This window comes from Alligator mississippiensis, chromosome 11 (genome assembly GCF_030867095.1).
Source record: "Alligator mississippiensis isolate rAllMis1 chromosome 11, rAllMis1, whole genome shotgun sequence".
NCBI lineage: Eukaryota > Metazoa > Chordata > Crocodylia > Alligatoridae > Alligator > Alligator mississippiensis.
The window spans coordinates 30,821,775-30,838,660 of record NC_081834.1 but is presented as its reverse complement, the minus strand read 5'-3'; the positions used below and the strand labels follow the sequence as shown (position 1 = coordinate 30,838,660).

The 16,886-nt window shown below is 41.3% G+C and overlaps 1 protein-coding gene across 1 annotated transcript in view; it reads left to right on the top strand.

The window, feature by feature from the left end:
• Positions 1 to 16,886, top strand: part of IREB2 (iron responsive element binding protein 2) — a 37,030-nt gene that overhangs the window by 5,628 nt on the left and 14,516 nt on the right. The window contains exons 4-12 of the mRNA XM_006261342.4: positions 2,176 to 2,313; positions 4,432 to 4,653; positions 7,114 to 7,183; positions 8,061 to 8,244; positions 9,142 to 9,281; positions 11,487 to 11,658; positions 13,728 to 13,828; positions 14,277 to 14,393; positions 16,612 to 16,771. Coding sequence (XP_006261404.2) covers positions 2,176 to 2,313; positions 4,432 to 4,653; positions 7,114 to 7,183; positions 8,061 to 8,244; positions 9,142 to 9,281; positions 11,487 to 11,658; positions 13,728 to 13,828; positions 14,277 to 14,393; positions 16,612 to 16,771 — 1,304 coding nt within the window. The remainder of the gene's footprint in view (positions 1 to 2,175; positions 2,314 to 4,431; positions 4,654 to 7,113; positions 7,184 to 8,060; positions 8,245 to 9,141; positions 9,282 to 11,486; positions 11,659 to 13,727; positions 13,829 to 14,276; positions 14,394 to 16,611; positions 16,772 to 16,886) is intronic.

Genomic DNA, 16,886 nt, shown 5'->3' with positions numbered 1-16,886 from the left:
GTGGGCTGGCTTTGCATCTTCTGCCTACCCTGCAGTGCAGGGCTCCTGAGGGAAAGGTAGCAGAGTGGAGTGCCCTGAGCAGGGACAGCAATAGGGAGGGCTTGGTGGTCTGTAGCCACCCCAGAATTCCCTGTAGCTGCTGCTGCCACCCCTGCCCCCCCCCGCCCTCTGCAGCTGAGCCTGCCCCACTCCCAGCCCTGGCCCAGCCTTCCCACTGGGAAGAGGCTGGTGCAGGCTCTGGCACTGAGCCCACAGTGGGCAGCCTGCCACCACCCACAAATCCAGGGGGGCACATGCCCCCCATGCCTCCCTCAAAGGTGCATGCAGCAGCAGGGAGCCTCCCCCGTGCCCCCTGGATGAGCCACTCATGTCTCCTTCCTGCTCCTGGTCCTGGGGTTCTTATTCACTGCCCTGGCTGAGCAGCGCCTTCCCCAGGCCCACTGTCTCCCTCACCATGGGGGGCCTTGATCTGCGCACACCCCACTGCCCTTCCCTACTCACCCTCCCTCCCCCCAACTTCCTGACAGGACGCTGCTCTCTAAGCTGCCAGACTGCATTCCGGTAAATTGGCTATCGGATTGGTGTTGGCCAATATGCATGGTTAATAATTGGCTATTGGTATCGGGCAAGAAAATCTTTATTGGTGCACCCCTAATGGAAATCAATAATTTTTATTGCACGTACAGTAAAAGTTCTGTTATCCAGCATCTTACAAGTTGGCATGCTCCACTAACTGGCATGCAGGCTTGTAAAATAAAGTGAAATGGGAAGTGCCTGGCATGGCACTTCCGGTTTCTCCGAGCCCCCATGGCTCGGGGTAAAACAGCCTGCGCTGCCGAGCCCCCACGGCCCAGCGGCATAACAGGCTGTGCAGGGCTGTGTGGGACCCACCTTCCTATCCTGCAAGCCCCACGGGAGGGGCGGTGATGCCTCAGGAGGGGTGGAGGGACATCCCAGACACAGCATATGAAGCGGTGGCTGGTGCTGCCTCAAGTAACGGGGATAACAGAGCTTTTTATTGTATATGTGTACACAATGTAGTAACAGAGGTGGTGATCCTACAGTTTATTCCATATAGGCAGACCTTTGTGCAGATATTAGTTTAGTTCAGTTACAGATGGTGGTTAAAGGTGTATGTCTGTAAGGATTAATTTGTAGAATAGGGGCCAAAGTATGGACAACTAACTTGGTAACAGTTTGTTTGAGCAGGATAGGTATTTCACTTTATTTGCATTTTTCTGTCTTTCTGTCATCTGTTATTGAGATAATGGTATTTTTGTAGTGTGCTTTGAGATCTTGATATGAATAGTTTCATAAGTCCAAAATATAAATTCCAAAGGGGTATTAAAATGCACAACCACTATATTCTATTGCATAGCAATGGTGTTATGCAGCTACTATGTATCTAGAAATGACAAGGTATCTTCAGAATTCAGGGGTATAAAAAGGTAAAAGGGTAAATGCCAAAAGTAAGTAGTTGACCAAGGAGTTGTATATTCTTGCTTAACATGTCATCATGAACATAGTGCAACATTCTTGGGGGACTAGAATATTGCAAAGTTCTTATTTAGACGCTAGCAAATTGCCCATCAAGAATGATGGGGGGAGGCTTGCTAACCCTAACGCACCTTCCCTTCCCTTCCCTTCCCTTCCCTTCCCCCCCGCCTGTGCCTCCCAGGAGCAGGGGTTGTGGGAAGCTTGTCCCTCTGTCCCCCTCTGCCAGCACTCTGTGCTGCCGCCACCTCCAAGGATCAGGGGGTGGGGGGGTGGTTTGGCCAGCAGTGCTGGCCTTGGCCCTTGGCCCTCCCTGCTCCTCCCTGTCTGTCTCTGCCATCATGGTGGTGCTTGGCTGCTGCTGCCTCCTGTCCATAACGCTCATGGAGCACTCTGATAGGTTGTTTCAGTAACCAGTCAGAGTGCTCCAAGAGCATTATGGACAAACAGACAGATGGACTAAGCCATTTATTATATTAGAATTTTAACAAATCCAACTAAAAATAATGTTCTTTAAAATGTATTATACAGAGTGAAATAATTACATATTCTGTGGTTATGAGTATGCACCTGTGTAGGATGAATTGGAAACAAGCTTATATAAATAGTTTGGTTTTAGTGAGTTGTTGATACATAATGCAGCTTAAGTGTTGGGTTTTTTTTCTGTTTCTTCCTTGTTAGTGGAATTCCTGCAATGGTGGATTTTGCTGCCATGAGGGAAGCAGTGAAAATTCTTGGAGGAGATCCTATGAAAGTCTATCCTGCATGCCCAACTGATTTTACTGTTGACCATTCTTTGCAGATTGACTTCAGTAAATGGTATTTAAACTAATATCCAATTCACTCTAATTTTCAAGTGGTGGTCAGGGTTTTTAATCTCGCATTTATTTTCTGCTGTGTTGTTAGAAGAAATGTAGGCTGTAACAGTTATGGGAATCTTATGTATTAATTCTTAAATAAATGATGATAAATGTTCGTGCAAGAAAGATCTGTACTGTTAGATATCCCCATATGAAAGCAATCCTAGACTCATGATAATAGTACTGTCTGACATCCAATCCCAATTGAACTCAGTGGACTAGCTTGTCAAGATGGAGAGCACAGGTTGCAGGCATGCACAAATGGAAGAGCTTCTCCATCATATAAGTGACATTCTCAAGTCAAGTCTCAGGTAAGCTAGGGAGGAACAGGCTGTGACAGCACAGGCCCTCAACCATGGGGGTCTGGAGCAGCTGGATTTTCCTTATGTTCTGGTAAGTCAGTGGTTCTTGACACTCTTAGACCCAAAGCACTCCTCATTATACTCAGGGCACCCTTTGGAACAAGCCAGCTCTTAATTTACATTCATTTCTTGACTATGGATAAATAAACCAATTTTTCTGTTACAAATAACTTGGAAATATCTCAGCAGGTCAAAATGGTTTTAACACTATTAATTCTTATCTGAAAACTCAGTGTATTTTTTTAATCATGTTTTCACACCTAACAGTGCTAACTGTGTGGCACCCCACAGCACCACTGAAAGGATCTCAAGGCACCCTGGTTGAAAATCACTCCAACAAAAAATACTACTGTAAGAAATCCTTGCCAGTTGCAGTAGATGATGCACTTTAGATAATGTACATCTATTAGGCAATGAAAAAGGTCAGAAACATTGTGATAAAACAGGGCTTTTGTCTGTTTTTTGTATTTATTTAGATTTTTAAGTACAAATATCACTTCCTTTTTTGTGTTTGTTTTTCATTCTTCTAAACAAGAATACATAGCTGTGAAATTAGAATTATTTTTGTAATGCAGCTTCTATGCAAGTCTGCTTCTTTTGTTTCTCTTTCCTCATATTTGGAAGAAAAAGCCCAAATTACACTGAGTCTAATGTGAAATTGTGAAAATGGTCAGATGTTGGCAAGAAGCCTCAAATGTATGCTGATTTCTAATGATAAATCTAGGTCTTCTAGTTTTTAGTATTGGGAAACCTATAGGAGTCTGTCAGCATCTGCTAGAGAGAGATATGGGGCCCTTTCCCATAGAGGTCTACACACTTTCTGTAGTTTTCAGTTCAGGCTTCCATTTCCCACTGGCCTGAGCACCACAGACTGAGTTTATACTTGGGTAAGAAGCAATGTGAGGCAATACAGTGAGTGTATTGACGCTGCACAGCTGTAAGGCATTCTTGTTATTACTAGGGCAGCTAAAACATTTACCTTATTTACCAAAGTGGCAAATTATTCACTTTTAACCATTAGAAATATAAAAAATCAAACCCTTTCACAGTGCATTTTTTCAATAGGTTCATGTAAAGATTGAATATATAGTATAAATATAGGTAGTGTACATAGGTGTTCTTCAAAATAGTTTTGAATTAGTGTGTTTGGTTTGTTTTGTTTTTTGCCCTTTGGTTCAAAAGTACTTTTATATCTGTAGTTATAAATGTTTATTACTTTAGTCCTTGAGCTCTAATTTCAGAAAGCACAAGTACAAAATGTGGTAGTTGCTTTGAGCAGGCTTCAGCAGTAAACAAGTCACTTTGGATTTAGTAATATCAATGATGCTGCCATTGAGTAAAAACTAAACTAAACACGGTCACTAACCCGTTACTCAGATGAAACCCTCCTTTTTTACTTCAAAGCTTGTGTAACCTGATGGGCCTTTACTGTGCCCTGTCAGTAAATTCATTTTCTATTGGTACAGACAAAGGCAGTGGATTGTTTACGAATCTGGGAATACAGGCTTTTTTAAAATCCTGACAGTCATTAAAACCTTCTTTTGTTAGTTAACCAGGGAGTACAGCTGGTGATAAATCTATTCAATGCTACTTTATTTTGCATCAGGGCAGTTATTAAAATACAGTTTTACCTTTAGGCATATTAATAATTTGAGGTGTTTTTGCAACAGAAAAATAGTTTTTTGTTCTACCTTATTTTCTATTTACAATGACAGTGCAATACAGAATGCTCCAAATCCTGGAGGAGGTGACTTACAGAAACCATTGGCAAAACTTTCGCCACTGAAAGTGCAGCCTCGGAAGCTATCCTGTAGAGGCCAGACTGGCTGCAAAGGGCCGTGTAGTGCTGGAGAATCGAGTCGTAACTCAGGACAATTTTCTGCACAGATTGAGAACACGCCCATCCTCTGTCCTTTTCATCTTCAACCAGTGCCTGAGTATGAAATGCTTTGCTTTACTTTTATTAGTCACTCCCTTCAGTAAAAGATGGAATTGATGTGTTTACTGAATAGAATACATCCCTGTAGTGGATCATGTGTCCTAGTCCAAGATTTTTAGTTTTCACTCTTTTAGGGGGCTGGGAGGGAAGGGAATTTTTTAGCTTAACATTGAGCAAAACAGTTGTGCCACTCTAAAAGTGTCATTTCACTTGTGTCACTCCAAAACAAACCTATATCAAAAGTTACCACACAAATATAAGCTGCCAGTCCTCTGAAAACAGTGCACCTTAAATTCTACAGGTCCTTGTCATTTAGAATGCCCATGGCAGCTCATGGAGATGATGCAGAGGTACATTTAACACACAGCTGCTTTTCCCACACCAGCCAAACACTGAACATTTAGAAAGATGTCTAACATGGCAGAAACTTAAGCAAGCCTAAAATGGATCATTCTGCCAAGATGTAGAGCAACTTAGATGAAACAATTATTCATTTTGTCTGTGATTGTCAGTTTAAATCTGTGTTAGAGACTTGTCTTATTTTCTTGTGAGGACAGTGGTAGTACAGAGGTGTTACTCTGCAGATTAGTAAATCTTACTTTGAAGCACCATTGAAACATTTACAGATTTTACACCAGTTTCTTTTTGGCTTTCATTCGACTGTCTTGCAGTAGATTTTAAGGATTCCGTCAACACTCCTTTCCTCCGGACATCCCTAGTCCAGCTAAGAACATGGCCTCTGTATTAACCCCCAGGCCGCTAAAAACTCTTTGGCTACATCCACACGAGCATAGATGTTTGTTTCCCTGGGGACAAGAAGCGGTCGTGCACCTTGTACTGATGCTGCTTGTCTCCGGGCAGTGCCTGCGCCATTCAGCCTCTGGTGTGTGGCAGGTTATCCCAGGTGGGGTAGGGGAGGCTGGGGCCAACAACTGTGCTGGCCCCAACAGCCTTGCCTGGGGACCTTGGGGAGGTGGAACCATGGTGATCCTGCTGCTCATAGCCAGGCTCTGGTTTTGGGCAGCAGACAGTGCCACTGCACTGCCCTACTTTTTTTTGTGCCTGGGTTCCCCACGCTGCTACCTTGCAGCATGGAGAACACCTGAATTTGCAGTGTAACACCGCAGACAGGTATGTGCCACATACTACAGGGCAGTGCTTGTCTGGATGCGGACTTTTAGTTCATCTGTCATTGCATGGAAATTCAGCATTAAATCTTGGCCTTATGTGACAGTCTCGAAGGATGTCATTTGCTCACCTTTTCCCAAGATTCAGTATTATTTATAGGTCCTTTTGCACCACTTCATCTATGACAATTATATATAATCACCCTCATCTTTCAGCTGTCACCTATTTTCTCTGATAGATTGACCATGTCCTTGTCTTCAGTTGGATGACATTTCTAGGATTTTAAGTGGTATCAAAGAGAGACCTGCAGCAATACGGTGTATTGATTGTATTGCTAATTTTATAGAAATGTAAACCATCCCCTTCTATACCTGCCTGAAGCAAGCAAAAGTAATGTGATAAGAAAAGTTTAAATGTTATTTCCAGCAGCATGGATTTGCTTGCATCTGTATGTCTTTTTCTCCCAGCAGTGGCATTCATCAAGCTGCAGCTTGAGTGATGATGACTGCCCCTTAGGGCTTTCCAAGACAGTATACCAATATGGCCTTCCTACACTGCTGGAAAGAAAAGGGGAAAGATTCTGTAGTAGATCAACTGGAGACCCATGGATTTTTTTTTCCCTCTGTCTTTGTTACAAAAACTCAGTTTCAGAGAAGCCAAAAGTAGTTTGAAAATCTCACAGTCCAGTGCATTTCACTCTGGTTTATTAAAAAGATGGCTAAACATGCATGAAAATTAACCATCTACTGTTGTATTCAGATCCTGATTATGTATAGTAAAAGCATCTGTGAATCACTAAATACAAATTCTGGAGGTTCTACAAGTAAGTTTGCCAGTATTTTGTTGGCTTTCTAGTTAGAACTAGAGATGAAGATAAACATATCTCTTTTGACCGCTGTGACATGAATTGGACACTATTTTTTCTCGACATTTAACTGGCTGAGCTAAGCAACCTTTAAAAATATCAGGACAAATACCTTCCTTAAATGACGGTAGTAATTTGTTCCTGGCATGCTGAGAAAAGTGTTTTTTCTAATGAGTTTTTTGAGCTTACTTGCTTTAGGCAAATCAGAGCTGAAAAGCCATCTCAATTTTGCTGTGCTTGATAAGAAGACCTGCCCCTTGCTCCACTGTTTTTCAGGGAACATTTTCCACATTCCTGACTTTCTTGTTAGGAAGAAATTCTTCTGGGCAGTCCAGTAAAATGTTTCAGATTAATTTTTCATTTGCACCAATGAATGAGCATTTAATCAAGCAAAAAGCAAATCTCATTATTAATAATCCAAGACAAGATTCTGATGCTAATCAATTTATTTTAATTTCATTGTAGGCCTGAAACAGTGTTAAAAAACCAGGAGATGGAATTTGGTAGGAATAGAGAGAGGCTTCAGTTTTTTAAGGTATGTAACTTTTTGTACAGGCTTTGTGTACTTTTAAGTTGGACTTGATGTTTTATCTTTCAAGTGACTTTTGGCAGTCCAAGATGGTAGGGAGAATTTAGTATGAGACCTTCTGAAATTTCACATTTTCAAAGGTCAGATTTTTGTGCTGCAGATTTTTCAGCTGCTTGTGCGTTGTGTTTTTTAAATAATGTGAACATGCACAGTTTGGGGAAAATACAAGTGCAAAACATTGTGAATTCTGTTGTAAATGATAATGCTTTGAATAAATTCAACAGCTTGCAGTATCATTCCTAGGTTATGTGCTATCTCTATATGGGCTGACTGCTTAACCAGCTCAGAAATGTTTTAGTCTGAAGTCATAGGATTATCTTGTAGGTAGATTGTGCTTCCAAGGAGTTGGTACTCATTTGTTGAATTAACAGTCAGTACTCCTGAACTGGGTTAGAGAAAATGTAATGTGTGTAGGATATATTTAGAAAGCTAAACTGACTTTTGCATTACAGCTACAGTCCCAACCTTTTGCTCTTTGCTTGGTAGTAATCATGAAACCACAGCTAGTCATGGCAGCAGGTGCGACTGCAGGCACACAAGAAAGTAGATATGTAGATTTTTACAATGTCACTGTTTGGCATTTCAGCTTTTAAATATGTTTTAATTCTTTCCTAATTTAAAGAGCCAAGTGTATATAAATAACTACTACTTTGTTCTTTACTACTACTCTGTTCTTTAAATTCTGTTCAGCAAAATAATTAAGTCACATAATTGCATGACTTAATTATTTTGCTGAACAGAATTTAATATACCTTTATGGAAGAATTCTGACTTGTAGTGTACTGATTGTTTGTTTTGTTTTTTTTCTATTGACTAATTCTAGTGGAGTTCAAAGGTTTTTAGGAACGTTTCTGTAATTCCACCTGGAACTGGAATGGCACATCAAGTGAACTTGGAATATTTGTCAAAAATTGTTGTTCAGCATAAAGACTTCCTATATCCAGACAGTGTAGTTGGCACAGATTCTCACACAACTATGGTAAATGGCTTGGGGATCTTGGGATGGGGTAAGTTATACTGGATATTAATTTCATTTACTATATTCTTACTATATGAAAAGAAATTTTTTACTACTGAATATATTTCTCATATAGGATATTATGCTGTCTCAAATTTGACAGTATTTTGGATCCTGAAATTATGCTTAGGGGGAAATGCTTCTAAAGGGAGAATGAAGTGACATACAAATAATGATCTCAGATACTATTAGTTATCTATTTCCAAGTCTCCTAAAATTAGCTAGAAAGATTCCATAAGGCATGCCAGTTTGAATTCCAACATTATGATGATATAAATACTTACGTGACATATAGATATGTTCTCTTATGGCATCATTAGACCCTAAAAAGAAAAGGGATTGTGTTACTGTGGTCAATTGCATATTGACATAATGTGAAGAAGCTTCCATAACTGTTGTAAGTGAAATGCTTATTCTTTAGGCAAAGGAAACTTCAGGCTAACACTTCACCAGCAATAAATGGTCTATTAAATTTTGAGAAATGTAAGGAAAAAATACAGCATTCTGATAAATACTGTTTCTTTTAAATTGATGTACAGTGTGAAATTCAGGTAAATATACACTTATCCTATAAGATCAGACCTGGGTTTGAGACAGTAGCTCAGTCAGATTAAAATGTGATAGCTTGAGTGGTTGGTTGCGCGCGCGTGTGTGTGTGTGTGTTCGTTCTGGGGTTTTTTGTTTGGTTTTTTTTTAAAGGCCCATCTCCTTTATCATCTTCTCTTTAGTTTTCTTTTTAAAAAAATATAAGATGCATGTATTCTCTAATGGAGTGCAAATTATTATAGCCTACATCAGGAGGCATTTGATTAGACTCTAATATTTGCTTTAAAATGTTTGTGCTAGTTAATTAGCATGATAAAAATAACTTAATTTCTCCCCCTAGGTGTTGGTGGTATTGAAACAGAAGCAGTAATGCTGGGAATGCCAGTTACTCTCACTTTGCCTGAGGTGGTTGGGTGTGAGCTGACAGGCTCTGCCAGCCCACTTGCTACATCCATTGATGTGGTCCTAAGCATTACAAAGGTAACAAAGCATTCTGTTTGCATACCAAGCAGATTTGGTTAATGAATAATTACTGGGGCAGTGAAACAAATGCTGGCAGGCTCAACATAGGTACATCATTAAACATGTCTCTTTCAGGCACAGCTATAGATCGGGGTTGTCAACTGGGGGTACGTGTACACCTGGGGGTACTTGGAAAGCAGCTAGGGGGTTTGCGCGAGTAGGTGGGGACAGAGCACCGCCATCCACCACCTCATGCTGCTGCCTCCCACGAGCAGGGCGGGGGGAGAGGGAGGAGGGGCAGCAGCTCCCCTCTGTGGACCAAACAGGCAACGGCTGCATGTGGGGGGAAGGGGGAAGCTCGGATGTTGGGGGATGGGCAGTGCTGTCACCATCCACCTCCCCACACTGCCATGTACAAGCCCCTCGCTCCACATCTGGCTGTTGCTACACGGCCCCCACCCACCCCCCGGGCAGGTTGCTGCTACCTTTCCCTCCCCCACTCCACCAGAAGTGTGCCCAGGACAGGTATACTCCTTAAAAAAGGTTGAAAACCCCTGTTATAGATGATTCCTAAATACAAAACTACCTACTTCTTATTTTCCTTTTACCAACAGCCATATACAGGCTTTCCATATGTAACTGTGTATTTATAATACTTTTTCAAATAAGCAAACTTGGCTTAATTGGCTCCTCTAAGAAGCTGCAAATAATTGTGAAGTATCCAATAGTGACCAGTTATCAGGATTACATCACTGAGGGGTGAGATTAAGGGAGAGGCCACTGCCAGGAAATTGGAACAGTGTTGGCAAACCATAACAGCAAATTATCCTTTAGGTGAATTGAAGTTTTACTGCAGGGTTGTGTAACGCATGGCCTATGGGCCGCATCCTGCCCATGGAGCCATGGCATTTGACCTGTGGGGCTCATAGGTTAGGAAATTTGGTAGTGGGGAAGCAATGACAGTTCATACTGCCATTCCTCTCCAGCGGCTAAATTCTCAAGCCCCAAGTGGCTGAGTTGGGGCAGGCCCCAACTCCCTTCCCCCCCCCATGCATTCTGGGTTGGACACCACTCCTTTGGCCCTCAGGGCAAAAAGGTGTGCCACCACTGGTTTATATAGCTTATTGTAGTGTTCTCTACCATTTATTGAGGTTCATTAATTCAAAAGCCATCCATCACCTGGACTCTAAAATGTTCCAGCAAAATTTTGGGCTTGATTCTTCTGTTGTTTATACTGAAGGAAATTGGGGGTCATTTACTAAAGTCAAAATTATGCTGGTATAATGAGAGGAGAATGCGGCCCTCTCAAGCCGCGCTCCTGGGTTTTAGTCACAGGTGAATCATGTCAGCAAGATGAATTTTGGTATAGTGAATATTCATCTGATTGAGGGGATCATTTTGGATAAAAGAGTAAGTCTCATGTCAATCACTACTGCAGGGACGGGCAATTATTTTGGGCTGAGGGCCACTTACTGAGTTTTGGCAAGCCATCGAGGGCCGCATGACGGGCAGCCCAGGGCAGATTAACATAAATTTTCTAAATGTTTTAGGGACCCTGCAGGCCGGATAGAATGGCCTGGTGGGCTGCATCCGGCCCCTGGGCCACATTTTGCCCACCCCTGCATTACTGTTACTGCTTAACTATTTCCTTTTTCCAGGTGAATGTTTTACTTTAAAAATTTGTGCAGTAAATAGCTCATTCCAAGCAATAAAAATACTTTTTCTTTACCTCTTCTCTAAAAACAGTTATGCCATTATTTTCATGGTCATCTCGTTCTAAAATTTCACTGTATTCACATTTGGGAGGAGGAAGTGGGGAAGGAGGAACAGCCTGGGGAACATGAGACTGGGAATAGAATTGTAATTAGACTTTTCCCGTATTACATTGCAGATTGCAACATTACAGTTCTCCAAATTGCTCATGCTTTTGCTGTTGAATGAAAATTCATATTACTTATGCTTTTTTGAGTTTTTCAGCAGTGTTTCTTAAAAATTATATTTGAACTGGTTCTGCAGAACTGAGCAGTAGAATGAGATGGGGGTTGCTGAGGTGTGATTTTTAAGACATTTTTATCAATGTGATTTAGGTCAGTGAGGTTTTCTGCTCTATTTGGCTTTATTAAAAAGTTTGTAATTGTTCTTAATTTTGAAGTGTTGCACCTAATGTTCCTCTGCCATTGTCTCCTCGTATCTCAGATTGTTATTGTGTTTTCTTTCAAACAGCAACTCAGGCAAGCAGGGATAGCTGGAAAATTTGTTGAGTTTTTTGGAACTGGAGTTTCCCAGCTGTCTATAGCTGACCGAACTACAATAGCAAATATGTGTCCTGAGTATGGTGCTATTCTGAGCTTTTTCCCTGTTGACAATGTGACACTAAAGCACTTAAGGCATACAGGTAAGGAAAAGACACCAATTCATCATACTGGCATTTTATATTTACATGGCCATGTACCTTTATCTAAAACTACATTGTGCATTATACTTAGGCAGCATTTTTGCTGGATTATAACTTGGTGGAAAGAGATAATATATTAAATTCTGGAATTCAGTAGTATGCTGTAATTATGGCATTACTGTCTAATCTTACAGAGTCTGTGAACTCAAAAATTTAACAACTATTCTTCACATAATGAGTATCTTCTATTCATAAGATACATGGCATTTGGTCCTCAGAACTGCTTAGTCCTATTTGTTTCAGTACTTACAGTTTTGCTGTTAAGCTAGGAAATATTTTTTTTTTAAATAAATAGTTTGGTAAACTAGATGACTGGCATACTTCAGACAATCAGGACTCATAATAGAGATGATATCTTTTATTAGACCAACAAGATTTTTGCAAGAAATTTTCTTTAATTGCAAGCTTTTGGGCACAAACACTCTTCATCAGGCATTGGAGAAAATATTGTAGAAGTTCTCCTGGGTAGAAATGAAAGTTCATGTTTCATAGGATTTCACAGAGGAGTTAATAGATGGGCAGTCAGTTCATAGCTTCATCATGCCTGATGAAGGGTGTTTGTGCCCGAAAGCTTGCAACTAAAGAAATATTTTTTTGCAAAAATCTTGTTAGTCTAATAAAAGATATCATCTCTACTACGAGTCCCGATTGCCTTTTCCTCTAGACCAATATGGCTACAACCTGGATACCTAACACACTTCAGAAACTTACACTAACCTGGTTATATTGTCCACCTAGTGATTGGGTATGATCATTGTCATCATTACTTACATTACTTAGGGTCATCTTATCTTTGAGCATTCAGAGTTATTGTCATGGCAGATGATTTCTTTTTTCCCTCAAGTTAGTTCTGAAAGAAATAAGTAATAGACTGGAAAACTTTTATTTCTCTTGCCAATGAATGAGAGATTCTAGTATTATTATTGGGCAAAATAAACTGCTTTCATCTCTAGCTTTCTTGCATTTCCTGCCTAGAGCCCTTAATGTTTACTGGAGTCCTTTTTATAAGGAAAAATAAAACAAAAAAACCCTGTACTCACTGGTTCCTGCCTGGAATTGCAGGGGGGAGGGGGGCACCCATGGGGGGTGGGAAGTGCTGGAACTGCAGGAGAGGTTTGGGGGGGCTTGTGGCAGAGCTCCCCACACAGTGCTGGGCAGTGGGGATCACTCCCCCACCTGGCAGCACGCAGAGAGTCGGGATTTTTTTTTTTTTCTTTTCAGTGTCAGAAGCTGGGGCGGTTGGGGCTGGGAGAGTGGGTGGGGGATAGGCCTGTGTGATTCAGCTGAATTGATTCAGGACAGTGACTAGAATCACCAAATTGAATCGCTGTCCCCTGAATCGGCTGAATCCAAAGCAAATGCTAGGCTGCTTCGCACAGGCCTACTTTGCGCGGCTTTTTGGGTGTTGGCCACTGATTTCTTGAAATTTTTTTTTCCATTTCCATTTTTTATGCAATTGAAATATGTGTTTTCACTACTTGTCTAAGTGTTACTGGGACTTTTATTTTCTGATGCCCCTCCATACAGGCTGTCTTGTAATAAAAAGAAAAATCAGCTGTATGACATGTTTTCTGTCTAAAGTAATCTGAGGTTCATCTTAGATTTCAGTAATCAAATTAAAATGAAAAGAGATTCTTAATTATAAAGAGAGAGCTCATATTCTTTATGAGTAGGCCTTTAGTTTGTGTGGAGTTTTCAGTCCTCATTGTAAGGATTGATGTATTTCACTTTAGAGTTGTCTTTCTAGACTGAGATTTTGTCAAACTACCAGTAGAACTAAGGCATGGATGTGCCTAGTGCAGATTCATGGCAAGAAGACTGTTGTTTGGCACATTGATCAAAGTGCAAAGTCAGAAGTGTCACGCCTTCCAAGATTTCTTGTTCCTGGAATCTGTGACATGGTGCATACTTGGCGTAAATTTGTCACGGTGCTGGCAATTCATTACACTAGTTATAAATCCATTGTACTGTTTTCCTACGGTTTTCATGTCTGGAAATGTTTTCCTAAGGTTTTGGTGACACTGGGCTTGAGTCCATGGAAGCATACCTTAAAGCTGTGAAGCTGTTCAGAAATGAGCAGCTTTCATCAGGAGAACCAGAGTATTCCCAGGTATTTTCAGAATGACTTTTATTTTTGCAATATTACGGTCCTTATAAGCAGTATCGCTTATTCATAATTTTTATTCTGTTATAATGGTTGGTAGCTTTTAACAGACATCTGTGTCTGAATAGCCTAATTTGTAGCCTTAAATATTTTGTAAAATACATATTCATGCAGTATATGAATTAGCAAAGGCAGAATCTCTTTACATTTCACTCTTTCAAATCAGTAGGTGGGTCAAATGTTAGAATGAGCAGGAGTTTGGTGGTGTCAAAGTTCATCATTTGGTAATGGCTTTGTGGTTGCACTTTGACTTTTTTTTGGTAAGGCTCCTATTTCTATGAAAAACTTAATTCTTAGATTTCTAAGAAAATGGGTGCAGTTACTAAAAATTATGCTTAAATTTGTCTTTATAAATATAACAATGATTCCTAATGCATCTTTTTTTGCTCTCTAGACAATTCAAGTAAATCTAAGCTCTATAGTTCCATGTGTCAGTGGCCCAAAGAGGTCACAAGATAGAGTGGCTGTTACAGATATGAAAAGTGATTTCCAAGCCTGCTTAAATGAAAAGGTGTGTATGATTTATTACTTATGAAAGTTGCTTTTAGTACTTGGCGTGAAATGTTTTGTAAATCTCGGCATTCACACTGAACACTATATAATGACACTACTCAATATCATGATTTATCTTACAAGATCACATTCATGGTCTCTCTGCCAGTTGCCTCTTTAGTTCTGCATGCAAGAGATTACAGGAATGTAACTAGTCTTAAACAGTAAAAAAAAATCTTTGGAAATTTCTAGAGGTGCACTGATGCATCATTCTGATACTGGATCAGTTCAATATGAAGAAAATTGTCTATATCTGATACTGGCCCAATGGGGCCCATAATTTGGCCAATAAATGCCCGTGCTGCACGCAGCTGCAGTGCAGCATGGAACAGAGCTGGCGGCATGGAGAGCTGCCTACAGCTGGTAAGTCGGAGGGGGAGGGGGGGATGGAAAGAGTGTGGGGGCAGATCGAGGCCCCTGCAATGGGGGTAGGGGCAGGTGGTGCCGTGCAGGGTGGGGCAGCTCCCATTGCACCCTGGGGGGGGCCCCCCCAGATTTGTACAGGACGGGCTGCAGCTGCGGGGTGGAGCTGGAGCTGGGGCTGCATGGGGCTTTCCTTGCCAGGGGCTGGGCTTGGAGCAAGCTCTGGCGGTGCTGGGAGGCAGTTGCAGCCCCCAAATTTTGCTGCAGCTCCACTCCCAGCCCCACGCCACCTCAGCTGCAGCTTTTCCCAGTGCTTGGGTGGAGGTGGGGTGTTCAGCCAGGGCTGTGCTGGGCGGTGTTGCAGGGCTGGGAACGGAGCTGTGGCGAAATTTGGAGTGGTTGCAGCCTCCTCCCAGTGTCACCAGAGCCCACTCTGAGCCCAGCCCCCAGCAAGAAAAGCCCTGCGCAGCTCTGGCTCCACACCGCAACTGCCACCTGCCCAGCACAGATCTGGGGACACATGCCCCCTTCCCTCCGCCCTCCTGGGGTGCAGGGAGTGGTGGGAACTGCCCCCACTCCACAAGCTGCCTCTCCGTCCCATGGCCCACACCCACACACCCTTCCTCCCCTTCCACCACACTGGACTTACCACCTGATGGCAGCTGTATCAGATATTGGCCAATATGCCTCCTTAAATATAAGCAATCAGTATCAGCCCCCAAAATCTATCGGTGCACCTCTAGAAGTTTCCAGAATGTCTTAATTTGCATTATGGACCTACGAGTCTGCTGGACAGAGAAGTTAAAAGCTGAGCAGTAAGGTATCCCAAATACTTACATTTATTCAAGTAATATATCATTTCTAGTTGGTTTTTATGCAGATTTTTGAAATTTTCTCATTGAAAACAAAATTGGGGTAAAATGGCTGTAGAATGCCATTGCTTAAGAATAAGTTTAAAATTCTTCCAAATCGGTCTCATTATTTGAATTGAAACTCCAGTTCTTGTTGGGAGGTAAATGCTTTCATTTGGCTGTCTGTAATAGGGAATTTTAAACTAACCAAAGGGCTGCAATGCAAGCAGTCAGTGGTGGAGGCCTTGTCTCACTTGGGAGAAAAAAATGAGGCAAATATTTCATTGTAGGGGGCTGAGGTAGGGAAAATGTCTGAAAGTCCTGAGGATTTTAGGAGGGACCCACATCCCATTTAGCTGAATTCCAGATTTCTGTCAAGATTTCTAGTAGAACAGCTTTCTGTTGAGATTGACTCCCACTTTTTGTTACATTTCAGACCGTTTTAAAAATAGTGCTTATTAATTGTATGCAATTAGATATGGTAAATGGAATACTTATGCATGCTGCCCAAGTTGTTGCTTTTAATGGATCAGTTATAGATGACATGAAAACAGTTTGAAACTTGCTTTGTGATACATTTCAAGTCTTGTAAGATACATGCTGCTGCTTCTACTGTGTGCCGTTTAAATAGGGTGCTCAACCTCAAACAAGAGGAGGACTTATCTAGGAGTTCGGTCCTACTTTTGGGATGCATGCAAAGTAATAAGCAGCAATTATTAAGAAAGATGTGAGTGCATAATTATCTGTCTGTGAAAGGCCTGAGTCCTTGCATCTGTTTTTGAAGGCATCGCTCTAAAAAAATCTGTTTTCAGTCTATTAATGTGATAAATATATTTCCACTGTTGCTGAGCTTATGATTCTAAAATGGTAATTCAGCTAAATATGCTCTTTTGAGATGCTTTTGTTTAACTCTGTAGTGTTGACCTACCTATACTTGACTTGTTATCTATTTTTGTCATCCAGTCTGGCCTCAAAGGGTTTCAGATCCCAGCTGAGAAACAAAATGATGTCGTGCCGGTTCAGTATGAAGGAAATGAATACAAATTGTCTCATGGGTGTATTGTCATTGCTGCAGTAATCAGTTGTACAAATAACTGCAATCCATCTGTCATGCTTGCTGCAGGTATGTTTTAAGTGGTGATAACTAACTTTGTTTTATTACTGTTTTCTGGTGTTTATATGGTTTTCATGACTAATGGCTTGAACCTGCAAGTGTTCACTTCAGGGAAGTCCTAGAG